General features: G+C 41.3%; 2 protein-coding genes across 3 annotated transcripts in view; one reads left to right on the top strand and one right to left on the bottom strand.

Moving 5' to 3' along the window:
* Nucleotides 1-768: 768 nt before the first annotated feature.
* Nucleotides 769-5968, top strand: STARD5 (StAR related lipid transfer domain containing 5). Its single transcript, XM_086757340.1, has 6 exons — nucleotides 769-864; nucleotides 939-988; nucleotides 1109-1241; nucleotides 2619-2736; nucleotides 3780-3873; nucleotides 4458-5968. Exons 1-6 carry the CDS (start codon nucleotides 775-777, stop codon nucleotides 4603-4605), a joined length of 633 nt encoding a protein of 210 aa, XP_086613466.1. The 5' UTR covers nucleotides 769-774; the 3' UTR covers nucleotides 4606-5968.
* Nucleotides 5969-8474: 2506 nt separating this feature from the next.
* The window catches only part of IL16 (interleukin 16), a 36612-nt gene continuing 33584 nt past the window's right edge, over nucleotides 8475-11502 (bottom strand). For both annotated transcript variants that reach the window (XM_086757626.1, XM_086757627.1), the window contains exons 18-21: nucleotides 11118-11219; nucleotides 10220-10472; nucleotides 9188-9313; nucleotides 8475-8935 (exon numbers count right to left, since the gene is read on the bottom strand). In XM_086757626.1, coding sequence (XP_086613752.1) covers nucleotides 8742-8935; nucleotides 9188-9313; nucleotides 10220-10472; nucleotides 11118-11219 — 675 coding nt within the window. In that variant the 3' untranslated portion in view covers nucleotides 8475-8741. The remainder of the gene's footprint in view (nucleotides 8936-9187; nucleotides 9314-10219; nucleotides 10473-11117; nucleotides 11220-11502) is intronic.

Raw genomic sequence — 11502 nt, 5'->3', positions numbered from 1 at the left:
CTTCAATATCACAACTGATACATCGTAAATTTCAGAAGAGAAAATTATTCCTATTTATTACTTACTATTATGCTGTTAAGAAACAAAACCCCTACCTACTGGGAAATCAGCAGCTATGTACTTGAGGCACTGTAATTAAACCACTACAACAAATACATCAGATGAGGCTCTCTTTGACACACTCCCAGCCAAAGATGCTTCCAGTAAATAAATTCAGCAGGTAATCAGTGTCCTACAACTAGAGTTGCTATTTACAGTGTAATTTACGACATCTTGACATTCCTAGTTTGAATATGGTGTAGCTCAAAAGTAACCAGCAACAGGTGAATTCCAGAGAACAGTGAGTTTCTTTAGAGCGTGCTGCATGGGGCAGAGTTTTTCACAGCAGCAAATCGTGCCAGCCTTCCAGCTGAAACCCTAGATCCGCTGTTAATTTTCTGGTGAGGCTCCTCAGCCCCGCAAAGCTGTGTTTGAAGGCTGGAGGCGATCCCAGCCACGTTTCCCCACAGCTGCCTCTCGCCCGCCGGCTCTTTTCCCCTCGGGCTGCTGCCCGGAGGCTGCCGCTGTTACCAGCTGCCCAGAGAGCCACGCTACAGCTACCCGCGCCTCCGGGCCCGGACGGCCGAGCCAGCCGCGCCGCGGATCGCGTCCCGGGCCCGCGGGAACCCGAGGCCCCTCAGGTGAGGGGGCGGTGCCGCCATCGGCCCACGGTGGGCGGCGCGGCGCGGCGGCCTCATAGGCGGTGTCCGAGCGGCGGGCCCGCCCTGCCCGGCCATGGACTACGCGGGGCTAGCCGAGGCGGCGGCCGAGAAGCTGGAGCTGTACCGGCGGGACCCCGGCGGCTGGCGGGGCTGCCGGCGCACGGTGAGCGGGATGAGGGGCGCGGGGGGGGTGCTGGCTGGCCCGGCGCGGCGGCTGAACGCCTCCCCTCTCCGCAGAGCGAGGTTTCGGTTTCTTGGAGACCGTCCGCGGAGTTTGCTGGCAACGTGTGAGTACGCCCGGCGCCCCGCGCTCCGTTCCTGAGGCGGCGGGGCGAGGGATCGCCCCCCGCGGGGGGTGTTCGGGGCCAGGCGGGGTCGAGTTTTGGTTTCGCTTCGTCCCGCCGCAGGTACAGGGGAGAGGGGATCGTGCCTGCCAGCCCCCAGGATGTCTGGGAGTGCATAAAGCCGGTGGCCGGCGGGCCCAGGACCAGGTGGGACCAAAACGTGAAGGATTTCGAGGTCATCGAAGCCGTCAGCGATGTAAGTTCCTTAAAACTGCGGCGGTGTGAGTAGAACAGACCTTTTCGTTGCAGTGCCTCATGAGACAGCCGGTGTTACGTGCGGGGAGGTAGAAAGCTCTCAATAAAGTTTTACAGCTTCTGTCTGTATCGGTCTGACAATACTGGGATTGGGCATCTTTTTTTTTTTGTGAATTGCTTATACTTTTTTTAACAATACTTTATCTTTTTGAAAGGAACTACTAATACATTCTTGGCTAAATACTGCATACGTAAAAATATGTAAACTTTTAACACTAAAGGTTCCAGCACTACGTTGTTGTTAGTGCTGCAGATCAAGCGAAGTATCTTTTTTTTTTTTGTTGGTTTTTTTTTTTTAAACAAGCTGTATGTGACAGAAGAGGAGGGATAGAGAATACATGGATTTAGCGAAGCCGTGAAGCGTTGGCGTCATCAGCCGTTAATTCAGGCACTGTCTTTCACCATGGCAGCGCGCGATGCTCTGCACTGCGCGTGTGGCACTCTGCCTCTAGCTGCCCGCCTGACCTTGGGAGCCAGCGCTCTGCCTCGCTCTCTCTGTCGTTAAAAGGGAGCTGCTGCTCTTGGAGCCTTACAGATGAAAAGGGCTATGCGTGAGCAGTATTTTTTGCTGCTATGGTTATGCAGTCCAATTTCCTTTTTTTTTTTTTTTCTTTAATTATTTTTAAGTGTGCTGGAACCTTAAAAGGGTGTTCGATTTAGATCCCCCAATCTGAAGTGGATGTGGGTGCTCGGAGGCAGCCAGGGTGCAAACACAAGCAGTCCCAGGAATGTTTGTGGAAGTCCTGGGAAGATTATTTTTCTTGGGGGAACCTTACAGGCATTTAGTATTAATTATAAACTTAAATGTTAGGAATGCTGCAACCTGCCACTTTAAATTCATAGACTTTATCAGACTTGCCACTTCCCAGTGTGGTAGAAACTTCTGTTTTGGGAAGCCCATTACCACAGAGCCTCCATAGAAGGTGATGGTAGCGTTAAGGTTTCTGCACTGTAACAAATGTGGGTATCAAGTTGTGATCCGTGTGATATGGCACTTCCTGGAAAGGAGAAGCATTTTAACTGTGCTGCGAGTGTAAATGTGCTAGATTTGCTTTTCAACATCCCTTGTAGTATCTGTCCTTAACCTGGAAGCAACGCATCACTGTTTTTCTCCGTTAAACTGTCCTTCATCAACACGTGGTTGTGCCTTTTGCCTGTGCTGATTTGTGGTTTTTTTTTTTTTTTTCAGCCAAGGGTGTAATAGAGCTCCGTGATACAGTTTATAAAGTGTAACTGAAAGAGTACCAGAAAGCACAGGGATTTTTCTGCTGTACTTTTGAAAGCATCAACTGATGTAACTCTGCTTTGTGATTTCCAGACTGTCTCTGTATGCAGAACCACAACCCCTTCAGCTTTCATGAGGATTATTTCACCGAGAGAATTTGTGGATGTGGTACTAATAAAGCAATATGAAGATGGGACGATGCTATCTGCTGGTAAGGTGCTTGTGTTGTCAACGGGTACAGGTTTTGTTGAGACATAACCAGCAGCTACCAGAAATAAATTTAAAATAAAAAGCAGTTGACATGCTGTTTAGTAGTTGTTGATCTGATCTTGATCAGAAGATAAAATACTAGCGTTCTCTTTACATCGTTGTCCTCAGGCAGAGTATATGTCACGTTAATGTTCAGATAATACCATCAGTCTGTGGTTTCTTCCCTTGCTGTGCTTTTGAGACTGAATAAGTATTTAATTTACTATTAAGTTCTGGGATTTTTTTTGTGTGTGTGCTTTTGTTGTTGTTTTTTTTAAGAATTTACAGAAATTTTTAAAAGGAGTCCTGTTCATACTAAATCCTGTTTTAACATTTTCTGTAGCGCCTCTAGATTTTGATGAAGCCATTGAAAAAATTTGCCACTCCTGTATGTGGAAATAACTGTTCTTATGAAACCAAATAGTGCTGGTTTTTAAGGGGCTGCCACGGGGTGCAAGGATGTTTCTTTCCCTGTCCTGTCCCCCCCCACCCCCACTTTCATCCTGTTATTTACCTGTTACATGTCAGTGCTTTTACTGCCCCATTGTTCAACTATCCCGTTTTCCTATCCTGCTCAGGAATGCCTTGCCAGGAATTTATGTACTTGCTAGAGTGCAGCTTCTCAGCAGCCAACTGACATTACATCTGTGGCATAGAGATTGGTTGGAAGCAACTTGAACGACCTCTCAAGAAAAGCAGTGCCCTCACACAACATGGGTTCAGTGAACTCCCGTACAGCATCTTGATGCTTAGTTCAGAGCTCAGTAATGGTTGCCTCTAAATCTAACACTTTTTTGATTTCTCCATTCCATGGCCAGAGTGGTTCCTTTTCATGGTCTTTTTTGACCACTTATATAGCACAGCCCCACATTGAAAAGATTATACTGCTATTCTTAAATATATTGTCATACAGTGGGTTTGCTTCTCAGATGGTGCTTTGAGTACCAAGGACTTTTTCCCATCTTCTGTGAAAATGACACTTTTCTTGAATGCTTTTTCTTATAGCCACCAATGTGGAACACCCACTGTGTCTTCCTCAACCAGATTTCGTGAGAGGTTTCAATTATCCCTGTGGCTGTTTCTGTATTCCTCTTCCAGGGTAAGAAGCAATCTATTTGAATGTTATGTATTCTGAAGCCCTTCTTATCTATTATGTGGTGTGTTTACGTGTATATGGCCACGTGTGATCTGTAGCCTCTTGGCTATAACATGTTTCTGTCTTCTTTTGACCAGTAATCATTATGACTGAGTGCCCTTTCTGTTATGTGGGTTTTTGGTTTTTTTTTTTGTGCAAATTCATTAGCCTCTCCTCATTTCCTAGAGGGAAGTCTTTAGTGTTTCAGGAACAATCATCACGGTAGCATTCTCGCTGACCTCTTAAGCAGAGATTCAGCAGAACATAAAAGTATGATCTAAATTTTTGGTAAAGGTATCCAGTTGTTTATTGTGTTGCCATAATTTATAAACAGAATCATGTACCTAATCAAGGCTAAACTGTAATTTGACTTGGGGGGATAGCCACATTAATTGAAATTTGGAATTAATATCCGTTGTTTGTTTTGTTTTGTTTTAAAAAAAGTACTTGGAAATATCTAGCATTAGAAAATGCATATAAGACTCATTGTAAAGTTCTTAATGCTTTTCAACTGCTGGCTACAAAAATCACTTGCATTGTCTTTGCAGGGAGCCAGACAGGACTCAACTCCTCAGTTTCTTTCAGACTGATCTTGGTGGCTATCTTCCCCAGACGGTGGTGGATTCCTTCTTTCCAACTAGTATAGCTGGATTTTACAGCAATCTGACCAAAGCTGTTAAGACATTAAAAGCATGATAAGACCAATAGTTGACATCACCAGCTGAGGGTAGGAAAAAACCTGGCAGCTTGAGGGTAGAAATAGGAAGTTGACCTTACAGGACTTTACTACCAGCAAAGATACTTAGGAGAGGTGAAAGAGGAACAACAGATTGATTAAAGTAAATTTTTAAACCAGCATTTTCTACCTGTCTCTATTCAAAGCAATGCATTTTTTCCTAATACAATATCCTTCATTTTCATAATTAGAAAAATACCGCAGTAGAGGCTGGAAGAATCCTGGAGGCAGCACTGCTGCCTGTCTGTGGGGAGAAGGTGCACATACTGGATCTATTCTTGGCCACTCTTTGTCAGTGTCTGTGAGGAGGAGCATTGCTAAAAGCTTAGCACTACAGAATTAGCCAGGTGCAAGTCAACCTAGATTTGTCTCTGAAGCTCCCTGTACACTCATGTGGAACAATGTTCTTTCCCCAAAACAAGAGGTAGCTCTTGCTGCCAGCACTTGTAGAGCTGCTGAGATGCTTCAGTGGGTCCAAGCCAGCAAATGGTAAAAGCCAGACCAAATTGGACTGTGTAGAGGATGCCACTTGTTTGTTCCAGCAGATTTCAATACTAATGGTAAACATGCCTTAAGTGCTTTTTTTCTAAATCAAAATCTACCAGTGCAAATAGATCCATAGGTCTGTGAGTTGGCAAGTAGACACTCTTCCTTTCTTCTTTCTGTACCAAAACCAGTGATTTCCACAATGTCATGAAACAGACTGCACTGACATAGTGGCAATAAATAAAGAGCGTTAAGCACTTTGCTTGCCATTTTTTAAAATGCACTTGAAATTACCATTTTTAACTGCACTTGAATGCTTTTTGGTTTCTTGTGGTGAGAGGTTTTAACAGGTAAATAATCTTTTCTGTGGCTTAATCTTGACAGGCCATAAGGACATTGCTTTTTTTTTTTTTTTTTTCTAAGAGTGGTTTGCCTCACAGCACTATCTTGGGCAATCAGCTCCTGATATTGTGTGCATTAATGTGACCAGCTTTAGAAAATATTTATGGTGCTGGTTACTGCAGGAGTGTCAGATATTGCTATGGATTACATATAATTACAAAAGGAAATCTAATTGCTGAATTAGGAATTTGAATGCAAGTTGTGATTTTAATGGTGTAACTCTGATTATTTAACAAGGTTAATATGCTCTGCTTTCTGTCCTTCTGTTTGTCTTATATTTAGTATAGGACATGGACTTGCACAGAAAGTTTCTCACTGTAAATCTCACTCTGTGGAATAAATTTTTCAAGGAAATAGTTTTTAATCTAGTCGTCTTTGTGTACAAAGATGTAAAAACTTGTATGAGTGTGATGAAATAAATATTTTTCTGCTACATCTTGCTGGTTTTCCTGGATCATCCTTTGAAATGATTTGCACCTTTGAAATGATTTGAAATGAAATGCACCTGCTTTGCCATCAAGGAAACTTAAGAGCCACTTGGACCTTCGGTATCTCTCTGAATTCAAAGCATCAAGGCAGGGAAAAGCTTTCACTCCTGTTTACGTTCCCCACTAACTGGGGATAAAGGTGTTTTGGTGAGACCACTCACTCTCCCAACCTCTTGGCCCTTGGTTGGTCCTTTATTTCCAATTTAGATTGCTGCTTTCTGCAGCAAGAGTACAAAGTTACAAAGAGTGACAAATGTGCTGAGGAGAGATTTGGGCCCTAGTTTCCCAGAGGCTCGTGCATATTTATCCAAATGTACTAAAGATGTTAGCCATATGAAGTTCAGTATCTCAGCAAGTCTTTGCAGGAGGGTGGTTAATTTAATTAGCAAAAAGTTCGGGGAAAACAGCTCAGGTCACCACTTATTATTTCTACAAGTAAACCTTTTGCAGACAATGGCACTTTTAATTATTTATTACTTTTTTTTTTTCATTGCTCTGAGCACTAAAGGTTCTTCCTTGCAATAACTTAAGGATCCCTTTTTTGAGTTCTCAACATGTTCTATTAGAAGGAATTAAGAGCCCTTAATATGCAGCCTTCTGCCCTGCCAAACTGGAGATGGAAATGTCTTGGCAAAGATCATTTTGTAAGATCTTGGAGGACTCCCCAGTGAGACATGCTGCCTGTCACACGACATGTTTTGACTTCTTTTGATCTTGGCAGGTGCCAGGAATTGCAGAGGCATGCAAAAACTGGAAAACTTTGGAAGTGAAGTGAGAAGTGCACCTCTGGAAGAAAACAAGATCAAACCCATCTTACTGGTTCTATTGTCAGTTCTTAACTCAGTGAAATTAAATAGCTGTTTCAGGTGAGGACACCTTCATCACATGGCATTGAAGTAATTAAGGCATTCTGTGCCATGACTGTAGCTAGTCCAGTCTCTGTTAAAGTTATGGAGCTGACCAAAAAGTGTGATCTGTCTTTTACAAGAAATAGCTTTAACAATGCTGAAGAGTTCAGGCCTGTGTTTCTGTACAGAAATCATTCTTGTTTTTCCTGTATTGGTAGTATGGGCAAGTGGTTGAAAAATCTTTCAATCTTTTATATGCACCAGGTCTTTACTTAGACTTTGTTAAGTCTAAACCAGTAATGCAGATTAACTTAAATACAAAACATTATTTAAAAAAAAAAAAGAAAAAAAAAGAAAAAAAAATATTCAGAGTTTTAGGTCGGTACCAGGTAAAAACGTACAGATTCCCTCTCACATTTTTCTCCTATTTTGGTTGCTACCCAATTCGTAGAAATTTTGTTTTGAGGATTGTTTGGTTGGTTTTTGGAAAAGATGATTCAACTGGGAAGGGATTTGGAAGTGTGGGGGCAGATGGCTCATCAGGAATGTTCTTTCCAGGTTTAACATAGAGTTGATTTGTTAGGAAAGCCCATAGCAAGTCATATACCTGGATTCAATTAATACCTTCTGCTGTCTATCCTACTTCCTTTTCCCTCAATTGCTGTTTCTGTGACACTGTGTTAAATGCACGGAAAATAGCTTCTGAACTCCTGTAGTTTATGGTTTTGTGACATTAGGTAACCAAAGAAGGGTGCAGCAAATTCCCGACTATGACAAGGTGAACAGCCAAGAACCAATGCAGCCATCTGGGTTTTAACTGGCAACTCACTACTTCCACCCCGATGTTGCATCTCTCCCTTTAGTGAAATAGGTCAGAGAAGACCAAGTGGGTGAACAAAACAGTCCTACCATAGAGGTACATGCTGCTGCTGGTAGAATTCCATACTGCCAAAATGCCGACAGCAGCATTTTAAACATAGATTTATCTCCAAGTTATTTAGTGTTTCCAGAATAAACGCTTGGATTCAGAACTTTCAGTTCCCAAATACTCTCACTGGTACTTTCCCTTACAAAATTGACACACAGACATTTAAAAAATGTATGTGGTTAGAAGGTAAGAATTAGTTTTCTATGGCATTGTTACTCTCCTGCTGTAGTCCTCTGAGACCTGTGGCCAAAGGAAGGTTAGAAAAACCTCTGCTACATTACTCTTGGCATCCTGCCTCACCCTTGCAATACTGTGAGATGCTCCTCTCCCGCCACCCCTCCCCATGTTTGCCTGCTGGACTTGAGGTGGCTCTGCCAACTGCTAGTAGAAAGTCACCCTAGACAGGTTTTGACTGCTCTGTGATTTGAATAGAAAAGCCGGAGTTTTCCAGGGCATGTGTCATTTTGACACACAAAGATGCATCCCCTTTTTCTGCCCTTTATGCATTCTCTAAGGTTTTTCCTTTGCTGCAATGTTTAGTTGTAGGCTTGTAGACACATTTCTTCCTCTTGAGAAGGTGAGGCAGGGAGCAAGACTTGTACAGTAGGACTGAAAACTTAACACAGAATGTGCTTCTGACATTTTTTAAGTAAATGGCTTAAAATAGGAGAGTACTATAGCTGTTACATATTTTATTACAACCAGTATATTATTAATAAAGTCATTCTTTTATAATTCTACACTTTGTAACATCTGTTTCTGAATGTTGAAATGAGAATCATGCACATCTTATTTTATGCCAGACAGCTTGCTGTATAACTGGCAGTAAGATCATCTGTACTTTTCTTATGCGCTTTCTGAGTATCTTGCTGTACTAGCCAAATGGCCGCAAGTAATAAAATCCCTTTTTGTTTGTAGTATCAGCAGTAGTCTGATCCTTTCTTTTACAAAGTTTCAGATGACTTGGTGGTAACAGAACTTGGATTCTTCCTCTTGATGATAGCTGTGATGGGCCCATCAGGTAATGCCTTGATTGTATTCCATGCTTCAAAACGAGTGAGTCCTTGCATGGCAGTTGTGTGCACTTGTAATAGCTCATCACCAGGCTGAACAGGGCTGCTTTGTTCTAATGCCGTCCCTGGATAAAGAAAATTAATTTCTTTTAATTCTTTGTGTGGAGGAGGCTTTAAGAGATCTTTCACTTATTAAGGTTCACCAGCATGTTTAGCATAAACCACCTGGTCTCAGCAGGAAACAAATTACTGACACTGCATACGACAATGCTGCATTTACCAAAAAAATGCCATTTTTATGGGTATAAATCAGCAGTTATGAACTGCACAAGTATGAATCAGCTAAGAACCTGTCGTATTAATTTAGGTGTGTTTACCTTTAAATATCCTGTTTACGATGATGGGTTTATCTCCATGAATAGAGCCTTTCCCTCCTTCCAGACTGAACCCTAAACCGGCAGGTGTTTTTTCTAGAGTTACAGTGCAGATTGTATCTTCAGTTGCTGGAAACAAATGGAAAGTTAGCAGATGGGCACCACCGAGTCTGAAGAGCTGAAACATCTGTTACAAAAAAAAAAAAATGCTTCTATTTTATTTGCAAAGGCACCGTAAACTGACAAATGAAAGAGAAAATGATAACTTTTAATTCCTCTTTTTGTCATTATAAGGCCCTCTGCGAAGCTGGGGAGAAAAAGTTGTTTGAATTCATAGCAGAATGGAAATATAAAAATGAAAGCTGGTGACATTTACTAGAATTAGAAAAATCTGTTAAATGAACAAAATTTAAGGTAAACATTTGATTTTATGTTAGTTATGAAATTGGTATCAACTACAAACCTGCTAATGCTTATTTTTGCACTATGTACATAAAGCTACAGGTGTCCAGACTGTTTTAGGAAAAAAAAAAAAAAAAAAAAGAAAACAAAAAAAAAAAACCAAACAAACCACAAATATCTTAAGAATGTGAAAAGTTTGGCAAAAATCTGACCTTGCTACGTTTCAGATGTAGCCACCTGCTCTATCAAACAATAGCACATTGTTTGTTCAAACCAAAATTCTCTTTTACAGTGAAAAAGTCTTGTAAGCTAGAATCTAAGAATATTAGAATAAAGAATCACTGTTCACTGAGTTGTCATTATACCTTCAATTAGATGTTACTACAGTAATAATCTTTGCGTATCTACATAAATTCATACAAAGGATCGTGCTTGGGTTTTTTTCAGAGGGTTCTTTTATTTTAGAAATCCATTTATTCTTTCCCATTCCAAATGTCTGCTTCAGGAATGTTTTATTAACCATGCTGTCTCTAGTCATGTTTCTCAAATTTACACAGCCAATGCTGAGCTGCTTTATGAACAACCAGGATTTCTTAGCAGGTGAGGATGGCAAGCTAATGCCACTGAACTTACCAGATTCCTGTGAGGCATCACTTGCTACTGAAGATGTACTAGAGTTGATTGAAACATTGAGATTTTTTTCTTTATCTTTAGCTTTTCTAGTGACAACAACAGCTTGTCTGGGTTGTCGAGCTTGTCGCAAGATTGCTGAGGCATCGTTGTGAGTAGCGCCTTTAAGAGACTTTCCATTAATGGACAGTACTTCATCTCCTTTCTGAATAGTTCCTTCCTGAGATGCTAGTCCATTGGGAAACACTTTGTGAACCTATTGAAAAGCCCAGTCACCACATACACAAGGAAAGAGGGAAAAAAAAAAAAAAAGGACGAATCACTGGATGACTCAGTTAATAGTTTTTACCATGTGTATTTTCCATTCTTTGCCAGGAACAAGTTGCTTCTAGCACATTTCAGGACTGAGGGCTGAATAAATTTGTACTGATAAGTTCTCCTGGGTACAGCCCTTTTCAAGGAGCTGGGAAATCTGTCTAGCTCCAGTATCAGACGGCCAAGGCCTTGCTGCCTGTGACACATGCTTGGCCTATGCTACTTCCTGACCCTCTTGCTGTTCTGCTACTGGGAGGAAGAAAGTGAAGCCAGCCTCTATCTTCCAGACCCCTTACATGGCTATACACTTACCTCATTTCTTCTGACCACCCTGTATGGTCTTCTATAAGCATGTGAATAAGGTGTTGGTTACTTCCTTACCACTGCCAATCACCTGAAGAGGGCAGCTCTGTGCAGAAAGATCCTGTTTTCACCCATTAAGACCATGATTCCTCTGACACTATCAGTGCGGCTGCTGGCTTTGATTATGCCAAAAGCCAACCTTTGTAGTAGAAAACTAGTAATTTATATATTTTTAGATAGAGTAGTTGTTTTGGGAGTATTTTTTAAGAAGGATGCTACTTACTGTTATCACTTTATTTTCTAGATCAATGCCTCCTGCCAGGCTGAATCCAAGACCAGTATCTTCCTCTTTATGCAAAATTGTAACCTGGATATCATCAAATTCCTGGGTAGAGAAAGAAATAATGTCAAGAACTTCCCGATAGATATTGGAAAATCAGCATGTTTTCTTTTTGTCTATTGTGCATTTTATAATGAGACTTAGTGGCATAAGCATCATACTGAGACATGTTTAGTATTTGGTTTTGATCAAATTTACCTATCAATTACCTATTTATAAAATACTGTTTTGTGTCTAAAATTGTTCTGGTTTGGTAAACAGATTATCAATTGGATCTGGACCATAAATTGCATTATATTGAAGAGTATAGATACGTACTGTAGGAAGA

This window comes from Chlamydotis macqueenii, chromosome 12, assembly GCF_036417535.1.
Source record: "Chlamydotis macqueenii isolate bChlMac1 chromosome 12, bChlMac1.mat, whole genome shotgun sequence".
In the NCBI taxonomy this organism is placed as follows: Eukaryota; Metazoa; Chordata; class Aves; order Otidiformes; family Otididae; genus Chlamydotis; species Chlamydotis macqueenii.
Note: the sequence above shows the minus strand (reverse complement) of the source record. Positions and strands in the feature narration are given on the sequence as shown.